Raw genomic sequence first — 25,141 nt, forward strand, 5'->3', positions numbered from 1 at the left:
TATTACAGGACTCAACTGTAATAGCTCATGTTTAGCCCTAAAGTTGATTTTTTACAACAAGTACAAGTCTATACAAGTTCCTCTTGGGACTACAATGTCCATGTCCTCGTGAGGAGCAAATAATTATGAAAATCCTTGTGTCTTCAAAAAAATAAGAAATTCATATTCGATTTGAAATCATGATAAATAGATAAATACATAACAAAACGTTACAACCTGTCTCGACAGCCTCACAAATAAATAAATAGAATCATAAATAACATTCAAAAAAATATCTTTGGCCAAACGAGGCCCGTGTAGACATTTCCTCCTCGAAACTCTTTCCACCGAAGCTTGAAATCCAGGTCACGGTCAGCTTCGGTTAGCGACGCCATTCATCCTTAAGAAGGGTGACGAAACAAAGCTAAACCATAAAAAAAGAAGAATAACAAACCAACTCCATTGAGGCACTTTTTAAGGATGTCAGAAAAATTTTGCATCTTCTATGTGGTTCTTTTTTTTTTTTTCGTGAAAAGCAAAGCTGAATAAATATAACAAAAAACCTCCAATGTTCATTTACAGATAATCCAAAGGCTGTGTTTTATTCTGGCTTCCTTTATCCTCTCTTGTTTAGAGCGTGAAATCAAGGCGAACTAAAAGAAAAAGGTGAAAACGAACAACTACTAAATAATCTGGTAAAAGAAAATAAAACGTTAATGTTAAATACACATCTATGTTTCAAACCCAGTGTAAAAAAAACTAAAAGAAAAAAAAACATCAGTGTTTGTTTTCGGTGGTGGTGCTGGATGTTACATCTGATTGGCTCTCTGATCGTTCGCCGAATATCCCTGCGAGGGTTTTGAAGCGAGGCCCCCACTCGTTGAGGTAATCGTAGTCCTCCTCCGTTTCACCCTTTACAGACTCTATAGAGCTTAAGCTTTCGGCCACCGAGCCCTCGCCCTCGTAGGCGTACGTGGCCAGCGAGTCGTACGGTGGGGCGGAAGTGTCACCGTCGTGCTCTTGCAGCCGCTGACTGATGAAGTTGCTGATGTCAGCGCTGTTCTGCGAGGCTATTGGCCGCCGTGGACACAAACCCAACTCTGGCTTCACGTCTCTGCGAAACAGATTTTCCTTGATGACTTTGGGGTTGCGGAGGGTGCCCATGTCGAAGGCGTGCGTGTCCTCCTCGCCCCCGCCTTCGTCGTCGTAATGAATGACGTTGTCACGGATGTCCTCTTTGGACGTCATGAGAGTCTCTTTCTTCTTCTGCCGCCGAACCCCAACGTAGAGAACCACGATCACTGCAGGAAACACAAGAGCAGAAACATAAATTTTAGTTGTGCTTTTCACAGGTGATTAGTTTGTTATAATTGGAAGGCGGGTCTTCTGTTCCTATAGCCTCTGTATTGAGCATTGTGATTTCTCCCATTCATTTTTCTATGAGTGACTCAAATCGTCCTCGTTATGCTGTCTGTACAATCAGGGAGTGAGGCAGGCAGAAAGATGGCAGAGGCCAGTGGAAACACTCTTCTCGTTCAATCAAGGAGACAACCCCCTCATTTGTCAGAGTTTTCCATGATTGGCAAACAGCTCCTGACTGCAGTCATCATTTAGAGACAGAATGAAAGCTGCAGCAGTAATGTGTACCCTCCATCTGATGGACTCTCTCACCCATCATGTGTGACTATTTCACTCCCCTCGTGTTATTCATTTTTTTATTGACTGGCCACAGAACATCCTCAGCTGTAGACAGATAAATAAAAAGATAGAAAGAAAGAAAGAAAGAAAGAAAGAGGATGAAAAAATAAAAATAAAGAATAGAACAATACAATGAGAGAACAGAATCAGAATGATGAATGACAGTTAAAACAACAGATAGATAGATAGATAGATAGATAGATAGATAGATAGATAGATAGATAGATAGATAGATAGACAGACAGATGAAAAGGAAGAAAAACAAAAAATTGAACAATAAAACGATAGCCAGAACAATGGAATAATAGATGAAAAAAGAAACAGAAATAGAATAGAATCACAGAATGATAGAACGATGGATAGATAGATAGATTGATTGATAGATAGATAGACAAAGAATGAAAAAAATTGAAAACAGAACTATTAAGTGATAGAATAAAATCATAGAACAATATAAGGATGGAAAAATAGAAATAGAATAGAATCATAGAACGATAGTACAATACAATGATAGATAGATAGATAGATAGATAGATAGATAGATAGATAGATAGATAGATAGATCAAAAAGAAATAGAATAGAATCATAAAATAGAACGATAGAGAACGAAAAAAAAATAAAAAATAGAAATATAAAATAGAATCATAGAATGATAGAACGATAGATAGATAGACAGATAGATAGATAAAAAAGAAATAGAAATAGAATAATATCATAGAATAGAATGATAGAACTTTAGATAGAACAATAGAATGACAGTACGATACAATGATAGATGGATGATAATAGAAAAAACAGAACTAAGATGACAAAATAGAATCATAGATAGATAGATAGATAGATAGATAAATAAATAGAAAACAGAATAGAATCAGAACGGTAGCATGATAGAACAATAGATAGAGGATAAAAAATAGACCTATTAAAGATTGAATAGAATCACAGAATGATAGATAGATAGATAGATAGATAGATAGATAGATAGATAGATAGATAGATAGATAGATAGATAGAGAATAAAAAAACACGGTCTACACCACCGTTTTTGCCTATGTACACTGTAAAAAACAATTTGTTGAGTCAACTTAAAATAATTTGTAACCTGGCTGCCTTAAAATTTAAAGTTCAGTCAACTCAAAAAAAAAAGTTTATTCAACTTAAAATGTTAAATTATACTAAGTGACAAGTTAGATGTTTGCGTTGAATCAACTTGAAATTTTAAGGCAGCTGGGTTACTTACCCATCTGTTAAGTTTAGCAAACACAAATATCTAAGTTGTTACTTAGTACAACTTAACATTTCAAGTTGACTAAACTTATTTTAGTTGACTGAACTTAAAATTTTAAGGCAGCAGGGTAACAAATTACTTTAAGCTGACTCAACAAATTGTGTTTTTTATTTTTTACAGTGTACTTTGTTCCAAGATTTGGCCACTCCATTTTCCATTTTAGTTAGTATGCATCCTTAGAATGCAGTAGCTAACTAGGTTTTGGAAATGAGCCATGCTCAACACTTACTGTACTGTGTCTCACACTGTGCTGCAGTGGATATGTACAGTGTTTGTTATAGATACAGAAAGTTTCTACATCCATAGGCTAACACTTGTATATGTTTATTAGTATGCAGCAAATTAGAGGAAGCTGCTATAAAACAAACAACAAGGTTTTTTATATGTGCTTTAATAGTCTAGAAGAGTGTCTGTGAGATGACAGCGCCCCCAAGTGACAGATATTTACACTGCAGCGCTCAACCATTCAAACACGTCAGGCATGTAGGCTATTTTGTGAGCTCATGTTTGTGATTTGACTGGCATATGCAGAAGATGGGTTCGAGATTGATAAGCCCTCATCCTCAGGACGCTGATCTCTCGCTCTGTCTGCCATGACTGCATCCGTGGAGCGGGAAATGGGTCAGTCTGACAAATGGAGCACCGATAATGGCTAATCTCAAGCGCGACAATGTGTTCTCTTTCTGTGCTGTCTGTGATCCCGGCTGGCACCTTTAGCAAGGACGCAGTGAAGCTGTGAGAGGTGCTTGCCGGTATCTCGCGGGAACTGCAGCAGTCTCCTAAATGCAAGCTGTCACGTTATGGAAGAAGACGGATTGACTGTTTTTCAGAGTGGTGTGAAGACTAGTTTAGTGAGGATGTCAAGTAGACATCAAAATTACAGGGATTTTCAGACTAAACCTTTTTTAAAAATAACTGAAATTGTGTGCTGATGAATTATGCACAGTAGAAAACCAATATGACATGCATTATGTACATAAATAAGAGTCTATTTTCATGTCATATCAACTTCAACATGGCCAGTGTCAAAAATAACTCATCAGCTCTATTAAAGGTGAATAATTTTCTTTTAAAATATCTCCTTCTGTTAATATAATGCATTCCTGTTTTCTTTCAACCGTAATGGCTATTGCAGGAAGGCCTAAATTGCATTTGAGGTCTCAGTCTGACCCTTTTCTTTCTGTGATTCAACTTAATTTGCTCTTCTTGGGAAAAAAAAGAGCCAGTCTACTGTCCATTGTAAGAATAATGCTGAAGGACAAACAAAGGAAATGAGCTCAAATTTGATGGAGGAAGTGGGCAGAATGTTAACCTGAAATAGCATTGAAGGTATGAGAGAATAAAAATAATCAAACATCTAAATAAACCAAAACATTACAGCTCATTAACATTCAACAGGAAATGGGTAAACCTGAGTGAATAAGACAACTAAATATTATTAGAAAAATAACAACTGACATTACTATCACAACAGGAATAGAAGTAAGTAAGTTTCAACAATATAAGAAATAGATGTGCAGGATTAAGTTAAGTCAAACCTTAGGATAGGACAGGATTTATAATATATAATATAGTATAATAATACTGTTCAAAAGTTTGAGATAAAAATTATTATTTTATTTTATTTTATTTAGGAAAGATGCAATAAAGTTACCAAACGTGACAGTAAAAAGATCATTATTAAAAAGTAATCATTTTAAATTAAAACACTATATTATAATATTACTGTTTTTACTGCAATAAAACATATAATGATATTTTATCAATTAAATGCAGCAATAATGAGCATAAGAAAAAAAAAAGTATGTATATATTATGTATATATGTATATATATATATTATTTTATTTTATTTTATTCAGAAAGGAACCAAAGTTACCAAACATGACAGTAAAAATATCTCTATTTTAAATAAATGCTGTTGTTTTAACAAAGAAAAAAAATATTAAGCAGCACAACTGTTTTAATACTGATAATAATAAGAAATGTTTCTTGAGCTGCAAATCAGCATCATATTTGAATGATTTCTAATGGATCATGTGACACTGAAGACTGGAGTTATGATGCTGAATATTCAGCTTTCCATCACAGAAATAAATTGCATTTTAAAATATACTGAAATAGAAAGCAGTTACTTTAAATTATAATAGTATTTTACAACTTTCTAAAAAAGCAGTCCATGCAGTCCAAGAACAGCCCAAAGCCAGCTGTAACAAAATATTAATGAAACCAAAATTGAAATACATGTTATAAATGTAAATGCAGTTACTTTAAATTATAATAGTATTTTACAACTTTACTATTTTTACTGTTTTTTTTTTTTTTTTTTAATCAAATAAATGCAGCGCTAGTGAGCATAAAAGACTTCTTTAAAACAAAAAAAAAAAAAAAAAAAAAAAAAAGAAAAAACTTTTGACCGGTAGTAGATGGAAAAATATTGAAATATATATGAAATAGTTCAAAAGACCTCAGCTATACTGCAAGGTCAAATCTTTGACCTTTGTTAGCTTTCTGCTCCAGCTCATGGATGACCTGTGTGCTGTACCTGTCATACTTTCATCTGAAGTGTCAATCTGATGGACATACACATCTTTTGAGACATAAAAGCTGAAGTGTACTGCATGCTGAGATCTGTATCTGAGGTTCATTCGAGGACAGCCGAGTGCTAACCTCATTTTGTTGAGCACGCTCTTACTTAATGACCAGCCAGCCCACACAAATTACCATGGAAACGAGGCTGTAAAAGTCTCCACTTCATTCCTCACCCCTCCACCTCAACCTCCCGCACATCCCGTATGCAAATGAACTGGCTTTATAACTCCGGAGATTTCCCCGTCTAGACCTCGGGGGTTAAGTTAACATGGAGAGTAATTCAGCCTGCGATCTGATGTTAATGACACTCAGAGATTTAGGGCTTTTACTATGACGTTGATGGGCAAAGACAAGGCTCGTTTAAAGCAGTGCTTATTCGCTTTATCAAACTATCCTCCTCCTTACCTGTCTAGAACGGCCAATAAACAGGCACTTAATTAACAAGTGTGTTTTAATTAAACCACCCCAGAGAGCTTCAGAGCGGCCTATGTATCATGCATCTAAAAAAGCAGTCCATGCAGTCCAAGAACAGCCCAAAGCCAGCTGTAACAAATTATTAATGAAACCAAAATTGAAATACATGTTATAAATGCACATTTGCTTCCACCATGGATTAAAACATGACTTTTTCCACACAATCCTGATTTTTTTCTTCGCAATTCTCTCAGAAACTTCAAATTGCAAGATATGAACTCATAATTCTGATTTTCTTACAAGATAAAAAGTCACAATTTTCTTTTTTTTTTTTTTTTTTTTTTTTTTTTTTTTTTACGCCACTAAATAAAAAAAAAAAAAAAATGAAAAAGGAAAACAATAACTTGAAATTCCAAGAAAAAAAAAGTCAGATTTCTGACATTTAAACACAAAATTCAGTATTCAAACTTTTATTCCCCCTTCAGAATTCTACGTTTACATCTCGCAGTTCAGACTTTATTCCGAATTGTGAGATGTAAACTCAGAATTCCAAGAAAAAAGTCTGAATTCCAAGAAAAAAAATCTGAATTGCGAGATGTAAACTCAGAATTCCAAAAAAAAGTCTGAGAAAAAAGTCAAAATTGTGAGGTGTAAATTCATAACTCTGAAAAAAAAGTATGAAATCTGGGAAAAAAGTCAGAATTGTGAGATGTAAACTCAGAATTCAAAGACAAAAAGTCTGAATTCTGAGAAAAAAAATCTGAATTGCGAGATGTAAACTCAGAATTCCAAGGAAAAAAGTAAGAATGCTGACAAAAATTCAGAATTGCAAGATGTAAACTCAGAATTCCAAGAAAAAAGTCCAAATTCTGAGAAAAATGTCAGAGTTGTGAGATACAAATTCAGAACTCCAAGAAAAAAGTAAAAATTGCAAGATGTGAACTCAGAATTCCAAGAAAAAATCTGAATTCTGAGAAAAAAGTCAGTTGTGAGATATAAATTCAGAATTCCGAGAAAGAAGTAAGAATTCTGACAAAAAAATCAGAATTGAAAGGTGTATACTCAGAATTCCAAGAAAAAAGTCAAAATTCTGAGAAAAAAGTCTTGTGAGAGTTGTGAGATATAAATTCAGAATTTTGAGAAAAAAGTAAGAATTGCAAGATGTAAACTCAGAATTCCGAGACAAAAATTCTGAATTCTGAGGAAACAGTAAGAATTGTAAGATGTAAACTCAGAATTCCTAGAAAAAGTGTCAAAATTATGACATGTAAACAGACGCAAACTAACAATTATGAGTTTATAACTTGCGATTGTGAGAAATAAACTCGCAATTCTGAGAAAAAAAGTCAGAATTATGAGATAAAAAGTCATATATCTTTTTTTATTTTTTGATTTCACGGCAGAAACCAGCTTTCACACTTTCCTTTTTGACTGAAGAACAAAATCCACTTATTTTTCAAACCTTTCCCTCAAACCAAATGACTCATTCTTGCACTTTTCATTATCCAGTCAATATTTCTTTCCTTTATTATATGCTTTCACTTTAAAATACATCATGTTATAGAACTCAAATCAATTACGAATGTGTTTCATGACTAAGTTCAAGGTAAGTGTATAATTACAAAACCACTATAATTACAAAATAATGGTGACGTTCAGAATAGCATACTACATTACTTCTATTAGTATGTATGCTGTGCACAGTATGCAGATTTTCTACATGCACAGAATACCCTGATGACCTCCAGCACTACATCTGGTCGTCAAAATGAGGATGATATGTACAGAATACTGTATCCCATAATGCAGTGCAATGTCTTTGGTGATGGAAAAACTAGAAGAAACCTGTAATTTATTTTTTTTTAATGATAAGTGAATGCCAAGGTCAAATGTAGTGAGGTCATGTGAGAACAATGTGACATACTAGATTTATTGTAAATAAATGCATTCTTGTTTTACTTGTTTTTTTTTTTTCAAAATAGTCAGCCCTGCACAGTATATAATGTACAGTACTTAGTCTGCAGGCAGCTGTTTCATTCCAAAAATAGCCATTTAATAAAGTTTTTGAAATGTGATTCAAAAGTCTATGATAGACACTATTATCGTCTGTTTAGTTATCTTGCAAAATAAGGTTCTGGCGGCTTTTACTTTGCAGTATGCATTATCATTCCAAATAGAATTGGGATTACATCTGGTATATGTAGTCTGGACAGACAGTTCTCTCACTTTCTCTCCCTCTCTCTCTCTCTGTCTAATGCTCTGATGGATGAATGTTTGCTTACCCAGCAGTATGACGATGCACACCAGAATAGCGATCAGGGCTCCGGTACTGAGGCCCACTGGGAGGAAAATGGCTTCAGCGCTGCACGTTAATAAAGATCCATCGGTGTCACAGCCGCACACGCGGATGGTGAGGGTGCCGGTACTGCTCAAAGTCTGGAGGCCACCGTCCTCAATCACCACAGGAAGATGGTAGATCTCCTGAGAGCGCCGTTTGAAGCCGCCACGCAGGGTCACGACACCTGCAGTGTTATCTGGGGAGAAGAGTACAGATTTCTTGTAAATTTAATTTAAATTGATATACTTAATATTAAATTGAAGTCCAATCATTTTTAAAATATACTTAAACTTAAAACTTTAAATAATACAATATAATATAATATAATATAATACGTGACCATGGATGACAAAACCAGTCATAAGTAGCACAGGTATATTTGTAGCAATAGCCAAAAATACATTGTGTGTGTCAAAATGATCGATTTTTCTTTTTTGCAAAAAATATTAAGATATTAAGATATTAAGTAAAGATCATGTTCCATGAAGATACTTTGTAAATTTCCTACTGTAAATACATAAAAACTTCATTTGGACAACTTTAAAGGTGATTTTCTCCAAATTTTGATTTTTTTTTTTGCACCCTCATATTCCAGATTTTCAAATAGTTGTCGGCCAAATATTGTCCTGTCCTAACAAGCCATACATCAACGGAAAGCTTATTTATTTAGATACATATACATCTCCTTCAAATAATTAAAAAAATAATACAATTTCTATTTAAAATGTATAAAACAATTTTATACATTTTAATATTTTAAAAGATTATTATATTATAAAATATTATATTATATTATATTATATTATATTATATTATATTATATTATTAATTTAAATGTATATTAAAATATATCAAATTATATATAAAATAAATTTATAGTGTTACAAATGTTTGTAAAAATGTATTTGTTATAAAGTTTGATTAAGCCTGGAAAGCAATAAGGGAAGCATTTGAAAACATTATTAAATATTACATTATATTATATTAAAATATATTAATGTCATATATATTTGATGTTTCTAAAATATATTTTATATATAAGGGGAAGCAACAAAGGAAGCATTCCTCTAGGAACTTTGAGTTTCCTGAAAAATTACTTTAACGGCACAGTTTCCTTTTTATTAAGCTTCATGTCTAAATAATACTCCAAAACACACACAAAATCACAAATTGAATTTGCTTATGAACTAGCACTGAGCTATTGATTGTTTGGTTACTTTATTAACAGCCGAGTAGCTCCACAGGAAGGATGCTTGTGTCATTATAAAGTAGCGTTATTGATTTAGCGTAACCGCTGCATCCTTCATCACAAATGATACTGTAGATTCTTGCATGATTTCTCATAGTGAACAAACTATTTAGTGTACTCCGCAGTCTAGTTCAATAGGGACATCACACTACAGCTGAGTGCCGAATCCCCCTCAGGGCTCTAAATAATATGCTTTTTCTCTGTGCGGAGAGTGTTTGAGCTTGAACATTCATCTAAAATGATTTCAGGAGGTAGACAAGTCCTTTCACATCGTACCTACTGACCTACTGTAACATTACTTTCCTCTTCAGGCCAACTGAGATTTATAACTGCCTGCAGGCTACTCCATCTCTCTGACTCAAACAGTACTACAAGCGAATCTGACATTTTCATGCTAATGATATTATGCAAAATTGTGCATTTTAATTAGATAAAAATAATTCTATAACACTTTTAAGTACTGAATCATACAAAATCAACATTTCCTTTGACATCTGTCATTTTAGATTATACATTTTATATTAAATACACTGAATTGTATAAATTACAGTGGTATATATGATGTGAAGCTTCGAAAAGACTCGTTTCTCCCAAGGGGTACAACTCCGACCGGAAACTAACAATGTAATGAATAGTTCTAGTTATTAGACTGTGTTTTACAATGTCTACACCTATAATGTTTAGCTCCAACTCTGATTAAACACACCTGAACAAGCTAATCAGTGTCTTCAGGTTTACTAGAAAGTTACAAACAGGTGAGTTTTATCAGGGTTGGAGCTAAACTCTGCAGGGACACCGGCCCTCCAGGACCGAGTTTGCCCAGGTCTGGTTTAGGGGATAATGAGTGCAGCAACTGACAGCGCTTTCTTACGTTTGACAATAAATTGACATTAAATAATGCCGTTTGACAATTTTCAAATAATAAAACTAGTAAAATGCAAAAAAAAAAAAAAATAAATAAATAAAAAGTTAATTTACGCCGTTTAGGGGATAATGAGCACCACAACTAATGCCGTTTTCTGCCATTTAAAGCACCGTAAATAATGCCGTTTGACAATTTTCAAAACAGAAAACTAGTAATATGCAAAATGAATAAACTTATTTAAATTAAATTACGCCATTTTGACAATTTTGAAATAAAAAATCTAGTCATATGGAAAATAAACAAATTAAAAAAAAAAAATTTCATGGATTTGCGTCTGTAGTCAATTTCTCATGGGATTGCTGTCTTGGATGGTGGTGGATAACGTTGGGTGGTGAGTGCTGTCCCATCACACCATATCTATGGGAATGAGCCAAGGCATCAGGTGGTGTGACTGTCTCACTCGCCCAACATTCACCTGAAGCACTCATACCATATCATTACCATAGCGAGACGCTGCTCTAAATTCTCGCACTGTCAGTGAGAGATCAGTAGTGAGGCATCGCTCGGTGGGTGACGGATGGTGTCAAAGACAGCTTCTTGTGAGATTGTTGATTACAAAAATAGCCCTGGTTTACGCCTCAGAGGGCTTGCAGTGCCCTATAAGTGTAAGGGCCCACTCCACAAACATGCAACTTTTCACTTTACAAGATGTTAAATGATAGACTCGTGTAAATTACTTACGGATTATTTTGATGTTTTTATTAGCTGTTTGAACTCTCAATTTGGCGGCACCCATTCACTGCAGAGGATCCATTGGAGGGCAAGTGATATAATGCTGAATTTCTACAAATCTGTTGTGTTGAAGAGACAAGCTCATCTACAATCTGGACAGTTTGCAAGGTGAGTAAATTTTCAGTTTTTTATATCAATCGGCTATAATCACATTCAAATACCACAGGCCAGATTTGGAACATCATTCATGAAGTCCTACGCGTTGGCCGGATGTTCATTGAATGGCTAATTCAATTATGCTGTCAGCTTCCAAGAAGGATGTTGAGAATCTTGGCCCACTTTTACACATTTTACCACCCATTCCACAGAATGCTGTAGATTTTAAATTGGCATGCTTTATATGTGATGCAAGATCACTAACTAATTTTGCAAATAGTTGCATACATTTGCATCAGAAAAATCTGTAGTGGAAAGGGATTGTGGGCTCCAAAAGTTTCAAAATACTTTAAAAATTCCCTGGAAGTAGTGCTTTTAGACACATTTAAACTTAAACTTTAATAAGATATACACAACCAATCAAAAGTTTTTGAAAAGTAAGATTTTTAATGTTTTTAAAGAAGTCTCTTCTGCTTACAAAGCCTGCATTTATTTTATCCAAATTACAGCAAAACAGTTACATTTTGAAATATTTTTAATATTTGAAATAACTGTTTTCGATTTGTATATTTTAAAAATCTGATTATTATTTTGATCAAAGCTAAATTTTCAGCATCATTACTCCAGTCTTCAGTGTCACATGATCCTTTAGAAATCATTCTAATATCCTGATTTGCTGTTCAAGAAACATTTATTATTATTATCAATATTTAAAACAGTGGAGTACATTTTTTCCAGGATTCTTTGATGAATAGAAAGATCTAACAATCAGCATTTATCTGAAATAAAAAGCTTTTATAACCTTATACACCATACCATTCAAAAGCTTGGAGTATTTTTTTAGGAGAAGAAATAATGGGAAATAATTATTTTATTTAGCAAGGATGCTTTAAATTAATCAAAAGTGATGATAAAGACATTTGTAATGTTACAAAAGATTTCTATTTCAGATAAATGCTGTTCTTCTGAACTTTCTATTCAAAGAAACCTGAAAAAAAAATATACTCTGCTGTTTTTAACATATGTTTTTTGAGCAGCAAATCAGAATATTACAATGCTTTCTGAAGGATCATGTGACTGGAGTAATGATGCTAAAAATGTAGCTTTGAAATCACCAGAATGAATTACATTTTAAAATATATTCAAATAGAAAACAGTTATTTTAAATAGTAAAACTATTTCAGAATTTTACTGTTTTTGCTGTACTTTGGATCAAATAAATGCAGGCTTGGTGAACAGAAGACACTTCTGTAAAAAACATTTCAAAATCTTACGGATCAAAAACTTATGACTAGTAGTGTACAGTTTTATATATATTGCGATTTTATTTTATTAGGATTTTGCTTGTTTTTTCTCCTAATTAGCTTTTTTTATATTGATATCTAATGGCTAAATGCTGCTTTAACACGTTTTGTAGAGTGCGGAAGAATATGGCCTGATATGAATCACCTCAGATTTAATATCTGTGGTGATTGTCGTCGGCATCTTCATTTTTTAGAAGTAAGTGCATCTCTTTTATGTCCTTCAAGTTGTTTCTTAATGCTTTTTAATACTGGAAGCTATTTTGCTGTGTCAGTAATGGCTTTAATCTTCAATATGATTATTTCTGTGCTCGCACACATTTGCACGAAAGCAGTCCTTGGCGTTAATGTTAGGTTGTTTTGTAGTTAGCACGCTTGCTATATCTCTGCTGGGCGGCCGATTCTTGCTATTATATATGTATTTTAAGTAAGGCTTTTAGGTGTGTTTTTGTAACAAAACCGTCTGAATTAATTGATTCATTAATTTGAATCTTTTTAAAACTGAACAAACTGATTCATATGGCATCAATGGAAAAGAGGTATATCTTGTAACAGCGTTATTACGCAGTTCTATTGCCTAATGTCTAAAAATGTGACTCTCCATCCAAAAATGAATCAGAAGTAAACAGCTTTGGTTTTCACAATAGCTTGTTCCTTATAGCGAATCCGCCAGGCTTCAGCCATGAAAGGTTAAATGGCAAGAAACTGTGTAGCTGTTCCTGTTTTATAAAATTAGTGTGATGTAGCTGGCGTTAACGTTCAGAGAAATGGCATGTTGTCAAAAAACTTTGTCGGCATCATGGCCGCTGCAAGTTGCTGGTTGTGAACTCTGATTAGCCCACCTGACCCTGTCGCTGTGACTCTATGCTGGTTACATTTTCTTGACGGGTGAGCATTTTCAAGAAAACTAGCATGTTACAGGTAGCCTGTTTCCTTCTCTTTTTCCTGAACTGCCCTTAGCAGGAGCTGTCACCTTGTCCCAGTAAATCACATCTTAAATGAGCATTCATGCCTGAAGTGAGGACAGCTGTTCTGTAAGGCCAAAACAGTGGATGTATACAGTATGTACTGTGAAAGTTGGTTAATGTAGTGGCAGAATAGCACATCAGCTGTGATGGAAAATAATAAACAGTTATGTAATCTTGAAAAAAAGTATTAAGTTCCAAACAATATTAAGCAGCACAACTGTTTCCAACATTTATAATAAATAGTGCTGTGCATTTATAATAAATAGTGTTGTGCAATGATTAATTCACATCCAAAATACAAGTTTTTTTTTTTTACAAAGTATGCATATATAAAAACACACACATGCAGTATATATTTTGAAGCTATTTACATGTATTTACCAGTACATATTTTTTATTGATAGAATTAATATTATATATAAATATATTTAATATATAAATATAACATAGTTTTTCTTAAATATATCCATGCATGTGTGTGTATTTATATACACATAATAAATATACAGCACACACACATATATTATGTAAACAAAAACTTTCATTTTGAACGCGATTAATCACGATTAATCGTTGCACAGCACTAATAAATCATCATATTAAAATGATTTCTGAAGGATCATGTGACACTGAAGTCTGGAGTAATGGCTGATGAAAATTTAGCTTTGCATTACAGGAATAAATTATATTTTAAAGTATATTAAAACAGAGTGCCGTTTAAACTGTAATAATAGTTTACAGGCATACATTTATTTTTATTAATTAATTTATTTTTTCCAATTATATATATATATATATATATATATATATATATTTTTTTTTTTTTTTTTTTTTTATTATAGGCAATATAACCAATATAACTCTCCAAACAAATCACATGACCAGGAAAAAACAGACTGACTCACTTCCAAAGTCTCTGATGGTGAAGTTTTTGGTCTTCACTCCCTCTTGAGGGGATTTGAAGGAAAATCTTTGTCCGGCTTGAGGAAGATCCTGGTCTTTTGCAGTGATGACTTGAATCACCTAGATGACACAAAGTTAATTGAAAGATTATTTAACATAAAACTGTATTTAACATAAACATGTGAAGAAAATGTGGCTGAAAATGTAAAACCTAAAGTAGTCACAGAGTAAATCATCTTTTAATGGTTAATCAGTTGTTTAAATATTTTATGGTGAACATTAATATTTATTCAATTTCCTAATGATTTATGAAGGCTATTAGTGCACACAGATATAATCTCTTTTACTAAAAACGTATACATTATTAATTGAAATTATTTATATGTTCAGAATAAACATTAGTATATAAAATGCATTAGTCAGAGTCAGTGTTTGTTCTTAATTAATTGAGATATACCGCCATATAATATACAGTATTCCTTAGAAGAAAAACAATCCACTTGACAGTCTTTTATGTACATGAAACAATTACACTCACAACATCAAATGAAGCATAATTCAGAAACTAGTCACAAGTGCATGAACATAAGTGGTTTTCAGCAGTATGTGCTCAGTAATGTTTAATCAAGTGCTCCTGTGGTTTTTCTTCTCAATTCTGCATCTAAAACCAATTAGTCTGCTTTCACATCCAGCGATCACGATACACTGTGCGCTAACATTACAAGCAGATCGATCTTCTGTGGCTAACAGATGTCCGTACCGCCCACCCTCCCGCTGGCGTCACCTGATGTAGGGCTGTCACCAGCGCCACAGGTGCATGCTGGGTAGGACCATTAGCGCAGCACTAATGCATCACTTACCCACCAGGCTCTACCTGTCCAATGTATCAATCAAACCACACAGTTAAAAAAATTCCTGAAATTCCTGGCACCTAGTGAAGGAGGAGTGTAATATATATATATATATAGATAGATATACAGCTATATATAGACATATATAGATATATAGATATATAGATGTGTGTGTGTGTGTGTGTGTGTGTGTGTGTGTATATATATATATATATATATATATATATATATATATATATATATATTGCATATGTATTTATTTTTATTCATTTTTTTTCCTTGCAGGTACTTAGTGAAACAGTAAAATAAATGCGTGAAGCAGGAGTGTGAAAATAAAATAAAATAAAATAATAAAACAAAAAATAAAATAAAAAAATAAAATAAAATAAAATAAAATAAAATAATAATAAAATAAAATATCTAGAAACGCACCAGATACCACTTCAAACTCATCAGTATCTGTGGTGGTGAGCTTTGAGTGCGCAAAAACTACTCTTTTTCAGATAATATACAAGGAAATATTTTACATGAAAATGTATTCGGAGAAAATATTGTATAAAATAACTCATAGCATGTTTTCAGAAAGGTTTTCCTGTTTACACGAGATTCAGTGGTTCAGTGTAAATGGGCAAGTTACAGTAGATTAGGAAATGCTCTGGCACGTTTACACACACACACGCACACACAATATACCTGGCTAAAGCAGGAATATAGTGCACTTTCAGGATTTAATGAGAGTGTCAGACTCTGGAGTCTGTCATACATCATCTTAAATGGCTCATTAGACCAGAATTGGTTTTGGACATGCAAACATACACACATGCACACACAAGCATTTATATTCACTCACCTGCCCGACTTTGGCGCTCTCACACACGAAGGTCTCGTAAGGCATGGCCAGCTCTGGTGGAAACTCATTAATGTCCAGCACATGAACTGTGACGGCCACTCTGCTGGTCAGCACTGGGTTATCTAGACAAAGCAAACAAACACTACATATTAAGACCAACAATACACTGTAAGTCACAAGTAAATCACAAGAATCTTTCTAAAAACTTTAAATACTACAAATATTTTCATTTAATCTGGCATGCCTATATTAGCTACTGTATAATAGCAGACATATAACAGAACATGTCATCACACACCCACAATAAACATAATCCACACAATCATGCATCAATCATGTAAATAAAGTAATATAAAAATGTTTTAAATGCTAAAGTAGTATTTCTTTGTATATATATATATATATATATATTTTTTTTTTTTTTTTTTGTATTTTTATAAAAATATACGTATAGAGTAAAACAGCACAGAAAAACAAAATAAAAAAAGAAATATAATAAAAACACCCCAACAAACCTAGCAACACCTTAGAAAAAAAAAAAAAAAAAAAAAAAAAAAAAAAAAAACACACAAGATTCCACTACAAACACATTAGCAACTGCAAACATTTTTTTTTTTCCTTTCAATGGCAGGACTGTTTAAATAAAATACGATAAAAAATAAAACAAAATATAAAATAAGAAATAAAAAAAACAAAAATTAAGTTAAATTAAAAAATAAAATAAAATAAAATAAAACACTACAAACACATTAACAACTGCAAAAGATTTTTTTTCCTTTCAATGGCATGGCACTGGAAAAAAATACATAAATAAATAAATAAATAAATAAATAAATAAATAAAAAGAATAAAATTAAATTAAATTAAAAGATTTTTTCCCTTTTAATGGCAGTACTGTGGAAATAATAAAATAAAATAAAATAAAATAAAACAAAACAAAACAAAACAAAACAAAACAAAACAAAACAAAACAAAACATTAGCAACTGTCTGCATACCACTACATACACATGAAAAAAAATGTAAAATAATAATTTACAGTGAGAAAAGACAGTAGTACGCTGTTTATGTTTTAAAATAATATACTATACTGCCATCATGTGGTTTTACATTGAAAATTTTAAAGGGAATTTAAATACTATTTATAGGCTTCCAATAAATAAGGATTCTAATCTATTTATAAAACTACATAAAAAGAGTTTCAACTTTTTTTTTTTTTTTTTTTTTTTTTTTTTTTTTTTTGTGAGAAAATAAACACAAAATCTGTCTAAAAAATAAGAGATTTCTAGCTGACACACAAGGTCATCGGTGGCACAGCTGTTGATTTTTAAGCACGTCTTGCTGATATTGTTTGAACTGTGCTTGAGCGTGCAGTGTGGAGGTGAACATCAGTGCGGAATAAACTTTTATAGATCAGATCCATGAGATGGGCTCAGCATGTCTGAGGAGAAGGTGAGAAGGCTTAGAACGAGGGATCTGAACTCATCCCTCCCAAGGGTCCCGTATAAAGCCGAGACCTGTGGGCGACCTTGATGAAGATGAGCAATCTTCCTGGAGAGAAAGTCTCTGTGTGTGTGTGCGTGCGTGCAGCTGTTTGTTACTTTAGCTTCAGGGGCTCCAGGGCGTCTGATGTCCAGTAAAAAAATTACTGTTGCTACAATTTATCTGAGATCTGACACATCATCACTCTCCAGGTCCTGTGCTTCTGCCCCAAATGTCCTGCAGCAAATTGCTTTTTGTGTAGCTACTGTAAAAGAAGTTTTGGCTAACTAAAAGTTAAATGCAGTTCACTTCGAGTTTCAAACCAAGACCAAAAACATATTTGAGATGTTCAGATAACTCAAATACAAAAATATATATGGGCACATTTATTATTTTCTGACTGTGTACATTTAATGTCACAACAATAATTTTAATAATAATTTTTTGTTAACAATTCACCCAAACTTTGACCCAAACCTCAGTTGACTTGAATCTTTTAAATGCCATTTTATTTGTGATATACATCTATAATAATTTAATTCTAGTAATCATACATATTCGTACATCTATGTAATCATTTCGTATACTAGACCTGCCAGTATGTTTTTTTTTATTAATCACATATCAACGTTAAATTGTGATTACTGCAGAATTTGCAAATATATATATTTTATATTGCATAATTCATGTTTTATTATTATTATAATCACATATTGAACTGTGAAAGCAAACTTAGTGAAAATATTCATGCATTTAGGTGCTTTTTAAAATGTGAATTGCTTTTATTGCAGGAAAATACTCACAATCCAACACAAATTGTGAATTTATTTATTTATTGCTAAATAATCATATGAAATGTATTAATTTTTCATATGGCATGTATTATTTTTTTTTGCAATTTTTTTTTATTTATTTAATTAATTTATTTATTTAAATTATTTTTTAAATGTATTCATTGCTAAATAATTGTATGAAATATATGAATGTTTCATATGGCATTTACATTTTTTGCATTTTTTTTATAATTGTTTGAAATATGAATTCTTCATATGTCATCTATTATTTTTTGCAGTTTTTATTTATTTATTTTTATTAATTTATTTGTTAATTTATTCATTGCTAAATAATTGTATGAAAAATATGAATGCTTCATATGGCATGTTTTTTTTTTTTTTTTTTTTTTTTTTTTTTTTTTTTTTTATTGTTTTAAATATATGAATTCCTAATATAGCATGTATTATTTTTTGCAATTTTTTTATTTATTTTAATAAATTTATTTTTTAATTTATTCATTGCTAAATAATTGTATGAAATATATGAATGCTTCATATGGCATTTGTTTTTGGCTTTTTATTTTTATTTATTTTATTTATTTATTCATTCGTTAAATAAATTATTTTAAAATAAATTACAATTATATTTAAGTCTCTCTTTCTCTCTCTCTATAGAAGTTTCAATTAAAAAAAAAAAAAGTTTAAATTAAAGTTTAAATTACAAACTTCAACATTGTGATGAAAGTGATAAAGTCCTCTGGAAAATGTACGAATATATTTATTATTGAAATGCACAAACATAGTGGGTAAACACCTGCAAAATACTTTTAAAAAAGACTAGCAATGATAATATTTATATTTTACGATTGAATACTTGCATCAGGGTTAATATGAAAATTAGAAACTGTTGCAGAATGCTAATGCTTTTTAATACTTCACAATACATTTTAAGTAAAAATAATCTTAAAACCTAGTGATGTTTAATTAAAACAACAACACTTTACAAGTCTAGCCTTCAACCTAATGACTCGAATGACGGATTTTGCCACTAGATGGCGCTGTTGTATAAGGGAGAAATCGTTCAGTTTGCTGTACGCTAGATCTTATGACACAGTAACAGTAAATGTGTCTTTGTGATGTTTTTGTTCATGCTCTGGTGGTTATTGTTGGCCTGGCTTCAAACAAATATAAACCCTCTAATCACATATTTAAAAGGTGCGTCTTTTTTAGATTAAAACAATTCTGCTTCATTTGCAGGTTTGATAGACTGTGTACAACAGCCCTATATTGTGGCCCTGTTTACATTACTGTACAAGGTGTAAACAGAGCAAAAAAATAACTTACTGGTTCTAACTGTAGTGTAAAACTGTAGCGTTTTTCCTTCAGCTAGCTGACTCTAATGTAATGAGCGTCACAGAAGGGATTATGTAAATCAAGCGTATCCCTATGTTTGCTGTCCTAATGAAAACTAAAGGTAGAAGTTTTCACGATGTGCAACAAGCGTGAAATGTTTGGAAACTGTGTGCTGACTCATGCTTCCCTCAGCACTTTCATATTTAGTCCAATATGATTCTGAGGCTCCGGAACATCTGGAATTCCACCTGGTGTGACATTAACGCCCTTAAAAAGCACAGGAGAGGTGAGGAAAAAAACGAGAAGCTGCGATTTATGCTAGACTAGCTTGTGACGGTGTTGAACAGGTGTTCTCCGCACCTCATAATCACTGGTTCTGAGAGATATAAAAGCTGTCAAGCATGTTTTACAAGCCACTGTATAATGCTAGTAAGGATATTACACATTACACGCTGGCAATATGAGCATTTATAAAATGTAGGACAGCAAAAACGGCTTGTTAAATACTATTGTGCTCATATAGTTAACAGCTCCAAATGGTCAAAGTGGGCAAAAAAAGTTTTGAATAACTAACTTTTAGAGACATGCAAAACTGCATAAAGTTGAGGTCAAATGTTTACATACACCTTGCAGAAATGTTTATTATTTTATTAGTTTATTATTTTATTTTTGATTTTTAATACAGTGTTGTTACCTGAATGATCCACAGCTGTTTTTTTTTATTTTTATTTTATTTTTGTTTTGTTTTTGTTTTTGTTTAGTGATAGTTGTTTATGAGTCCCTTGTTTGTCCTGAACAGTTAAACTGCCTTCTGTTCTTCAAAAAAAAATCCTTCAGATTCCACAAATTCTTTGTTTTTTCAGCATGTGTTTTGGAACCCTTTCCAAAAATGACTGTATGATATTGAGATCCATCTGTTCACACTGAGGACAACTGAGAGACTCATATGCAACTATTACAGAAGGTTCAAACACTCACTGATGCTCCAGAGGGAAAAACGATGCATTAAGAACTGGGGGTGAAAACTTTTGAACAGATTGAAGATGTGTACATTTTTCTTATTTTGCCTAAATATCATATTTTTTTCATTTAGTACTACCCTTCAGAAGCTACAGAAGACACATACATGTTTTCCAGAACACAAAATAAGCTAAATTTACCCTGAACTTCAAAAAGTTTTCACCCCCCAGCCCTCAATGCATTTTTTTCGTTCTAAAGCATCGGTGTTTGAACCATCTGTAACAGTTGCATATGAGTCCCTCAGTTGTCCTCAGTGTGAAAAGACAGATCTCAAAATCATACAGTCATTGCTGGAAAGGTTCAAATACACAAAAAATCTAAAAAACCAAAGAATTTGTTGGACCTGAAGGATTTTTTTCTGAAGAACTCTGTAAATCATTCAGGTAACAACACATTAATATAACTTTTGGACAGGGTCATTTTTATAAATTCAGCTATTATTTTCTCTTGTGGACTATATGTAAACGTCTATTATGTGAAACGTCTTATTCAGGTCAGTACTAAATAATGTATGATCCCTAAAGTAAAAATTTTGCAGATTATGCAAGGTGTATGTAAACTTTTGACTTCAACTCTATTAAAATCAACTATTCAACTAGGATGCCTAAAAAGTTCAAAATAATGAAGAATTAATATTCACATTTGTGAGATATGATGTTGTACAATGATAATACATACATAATACAGTTCTTTCTGATCCTCAAATCTGATTGGCTGAGAGGAGTGTGATATTCTAGTGATAACAGAACTCCAACCGTTTCACCGTTTGTATCACTCCGCTTGTACTTTTGTCACGGAATGTAGTCCTTAGGCAAGAATGTACTTCAAAATATGTGGCTTGTTAATAACAATAACATTTACTTGAACATTTTCTTCAGTGTTTTTGAAAATGTAAGCTCCAGGGTGTCAGCAGCTGTTCAGTTGATCAAGAATTAATATATACTTTCAAAAAATATTGACTTTTTGTCTTTTTTCTAATATCTAGTTTAGCCACGAGTTATGAATGTCAGACTGCGTGCTCTGTGATTTCTCTGAATCCTTCTGGGCCAGTGGAACAGAATGTAAAACTGTCTTAAAGACACTGATAGTGAATACAATATGAATAAAAATGGAGCTTCTAAGACAGGGTGGACAATTCCCATTGCAGTGCAGGAGTGAAGTTTAACAGCCCAGACTTGTGCGAAGTCTCTCCCAAATTAGCTTTAGAAATCACAATTAGCATATCACCAGTGCAACCTTGAGAGACAATGAGTAATAACCGTTACCATGGCGATGAAGGCTCAACTTTTAATGACCTCTCATCCCCATTCCGTCTTAATGAATGTGAGTCGCCGCGTTTGTAATTTTGATTGAGCACCACATATCCTCCAAGATAATGGCATTGGGGACTTCTCGGCGGATTTGACGACTTGATGACGATGGATTTGCTTATTTATGTGGTGATTCAATCCACAGATCTTTTCCGACACAAACACAATTACAGCAATGACATCTTTGACACTGGAGTTTGATCGCTTTTTAAATTACTTCCTAAAATAGTCAATATGAAATGCAGTTTGTAAACACTTTTCCCCCATAATCTGACATCTTTGTAAATGAAATATATGGAAGCCCATTTCAGCCACATTAGAAGAAAAATCATACTTTGTTAAATAATAATTATGATATAAGTAGAATTATGACATAAAAAGACAAAATTGTGAGCCAAAAGTCATAATTCTGAAATAAAAGTGGTAAAAAAAAAATCACGATATACATCACAATTTTTAAAATTGAAATTATGACGTACTAAATTATAATTATGAGATAAAGGTGAGATTGATGAAAAATTGGGATTGTTTAATTATTATTTAATTATTGATTGTCTACAAATGAGTTGACTAAATGGGATTTTTGATGTTATTCAAAAATAAAAGTCACTGAGGGTGAAGACTGTTAAAATGTAGGCTAATATATAATATAAAAAAGTAATTATGGACATATTACAGACAAAAATATTAGCAATTGACTTTATAAATAAGATTTAGTTGTTGTTCAAGAAGGCATAATATAAGACAGAGTCTTCTGTTGATGACCACCTTGATGGCAAGGAACAATTAATTCACTAGCAGTTTAAGAACATACATCAATTGTTAAATGCACTAAGTCAAGGAGAAAGGAAAGACACTGTAGTAATGATACATATTCCAGGAAAGTCGTCATATTTTATGAATGCACATAAAAAGCAGACTTAATGGAATCCTCCGTTGACTGCACTGCGATGCGCCACCGTAAATCGTAAAAAAAGACAACTGAACTTTTATGAATTGCTTCTGAGGTTCACAGCCCGTACTTACTAACTTTAGTGGCCACGACTGAAATGTTGTGCTGGGCTATACTCTCCCTGTCCAGAAGCTCGTTGGTGGAGATGGTTCCTCTGACAGGATCGATGTCGAAGAAGCTGTCCAGGTCACTCTTCCAGTCGATGGAGTACCTGAAGAACAGAGAACAGATTTAGGGCCAGATTTACTGTACTAACAGCTTGCACCATCACAATCCCTCTTTTTGCTTTAAAAAATTGCTGTCAGGATTTACTAAAGACACACTGTGATAAATGGCTGAGAAGGCATGGACAGAGTTGTTTTTGCAACTGACCTTACTGCACATGCTTTTTTTAGAGATTCCCTTTATAGACACTAAATTTATGGGAGGACAGTATTTACAGTAAATTAATCATGCAAGCTGATTTACTAAATTCCCAATAGTCTGTTCACTGGTTTAGAGGGATTGCCCTTACATCACGATTTGGTCAGTTACCCAAATGCGTGGCCATACTGGTGATACTCGGATGTAAACAACAACATGGATTGTATGGTTAATGTACTACTGAATATGTTGTTCTGTACCAAAGTTAATAGTTGGTAAAGATGCATATGAGCAGTATTAATTAATGTATTAGCCTAATATTTCACCTACACCTGACCAGAAATAAGAACAAACATGAATGTCAACATTCTTGGAAATCCTAGTTCAGTCTGGCCAACCACAAACGCCTTTTGTTCCTCAGTTTTTTGCACTCTTCTCCTAGATTTGTTATAACTTTTGGCAGTCTATAGTGCTTCAAATGTTTTTCCTGGTCCGACCGATTAGTACCGCCCAAAACATGACAATAATTGATCATTTTCACCAGCAACAATCAGCAAAATATGGGAGTTTAATTCAGTTCAGTGGCATTGTCCACATTCAGTGCCGTTTTGAAAACCCTCTATTTAACAATCCCCAAAAACACGTCTCAATCTATTTTGCACCAGTGTTGTTAGAAGATTACTCACACCTGATAATCATCGGCTGATTATCATCAATGCGTCGGTCATTATGGAAATGATTCGGCTGCGCCAGTGTCCTTTAATTTGCACGTTGTCAGTAAATCAACCGCAGAGCTTTCCACTCCCATCTGCACTTTTATGGGATTTCTGTCTTACACTAATTTGCTCTGTTAAGTAAATAAGGACCCTTCGTCTTAAAGCGACAGTTCACCTAAAAAATGACAATTCTGTCATTAATTACTGAACCTCATGTTAGGGCTGCACGATTAATTGAATGCAATTCCCATGCGCATTTTGTTAGTAAAGACGGATCTGCAATCACCTGCTTTCAAATAAAGCAGCATTTACTACACAGAGCCGTAGTTCATTGATAAATTACACAAAGAAAATCGCAGACGATATTTTTAATGAAATCAAAAGAAATCGTTTGTGATAATGACAGCTATTTGCGTAGCTTCTCAGTGAATTACGGCTCTGTGTAGTACATTTGAAAGCATGTGAAAATACCACATTTAATAACATGCTTTTACTCCCAACTCACTTCATAATGTCAGTCGAGTGTTTGAAATAAATCCTTCTGTGAGATGACATAGCTTTTTACACAGAATAAGGGACGCATAGTATTCATAGTATTCTAAGCAGTGATAATGGCATTGCATTACAAATATACTTTATTATAATGAAAATTATATATATTGTCATATTTGTGTGTTTATTAGTCACACTGAATCAATGAAAGCAGGTAAATCTTCTGTTTATTCAGCTGCAGGATAGGCATTTCCTGGGTTTCTTATTCGGGCGTATTTGGAGTTTCAGTGTGAGAGCGCCCTCTGGCCTTCGGATGAAGTTTTACTACTGATCACAGAATTGTGATTCACTGAAAGATACGCATGACAATCGCAGCCTCTGCCTAATCACGATTTCATTTCGATTTATCATGCAGCCCTAGCTCATGTCATTCCAAATCTGTAAGTTCATCTTTGGAACACAAATTAAGATATTTTCGATGAAATCCGAGAGCTTTC

The 25,141-nt window shown here is 33.0% G+C and overlaps 1 protein-coding gene across 1 annotated transcript in view; it reads right to left on the minus strand.

Moving 5' to 3' along the window:
* Positions 1–466: 466 nt before the first annotated feature.
* Positions 467–25,141, minus strand: part of LOC127174275 (cadherin-12) — a 191,893-nt gene continuing 167,218 nt past the window's right edge. Inside the window, exons 8-12 of the mRNA XM_051124636.1 lie at positions 23,148–23,284; positions 16,185–16,306; positions 14,486–14,603; positions 8,254–8,505; positions 467–1,280 (exon numbers count right to left, since the gene is read on the minus strand). Of these exons, the coding sequence (XP_050980593.1) occupies positions 757–1,280; positions 8,254–8,505; positions 14,486–14,603; positions 16,185–16,306; positions 23,148–23,284 (1,153 nt within the window). The 3' untranslated portion in view covers positions 467–756. The remainder of the gene's footprint in view (positions 1,281–8,253; positions 8,506–14,485; positions 14,604–16,184; positions 16,307–23,147; positions 23,285–25,141) is intronic.

Source organism: Labeo rohita, chromosome 12 (assembly GCF_022985175.1).
Source record: "Labeo rohita strain BAU-BD-2019 chromosome 12, IGBB_LRoh.1.0, whole genome shotgun sequence".
Classification (NCBI taxonomy): Eukaryota; Metazoa; Chordata; class Actinopteri; order Cypriniformes; family Cyprinidae; genus Labeo; species Labeo rohita.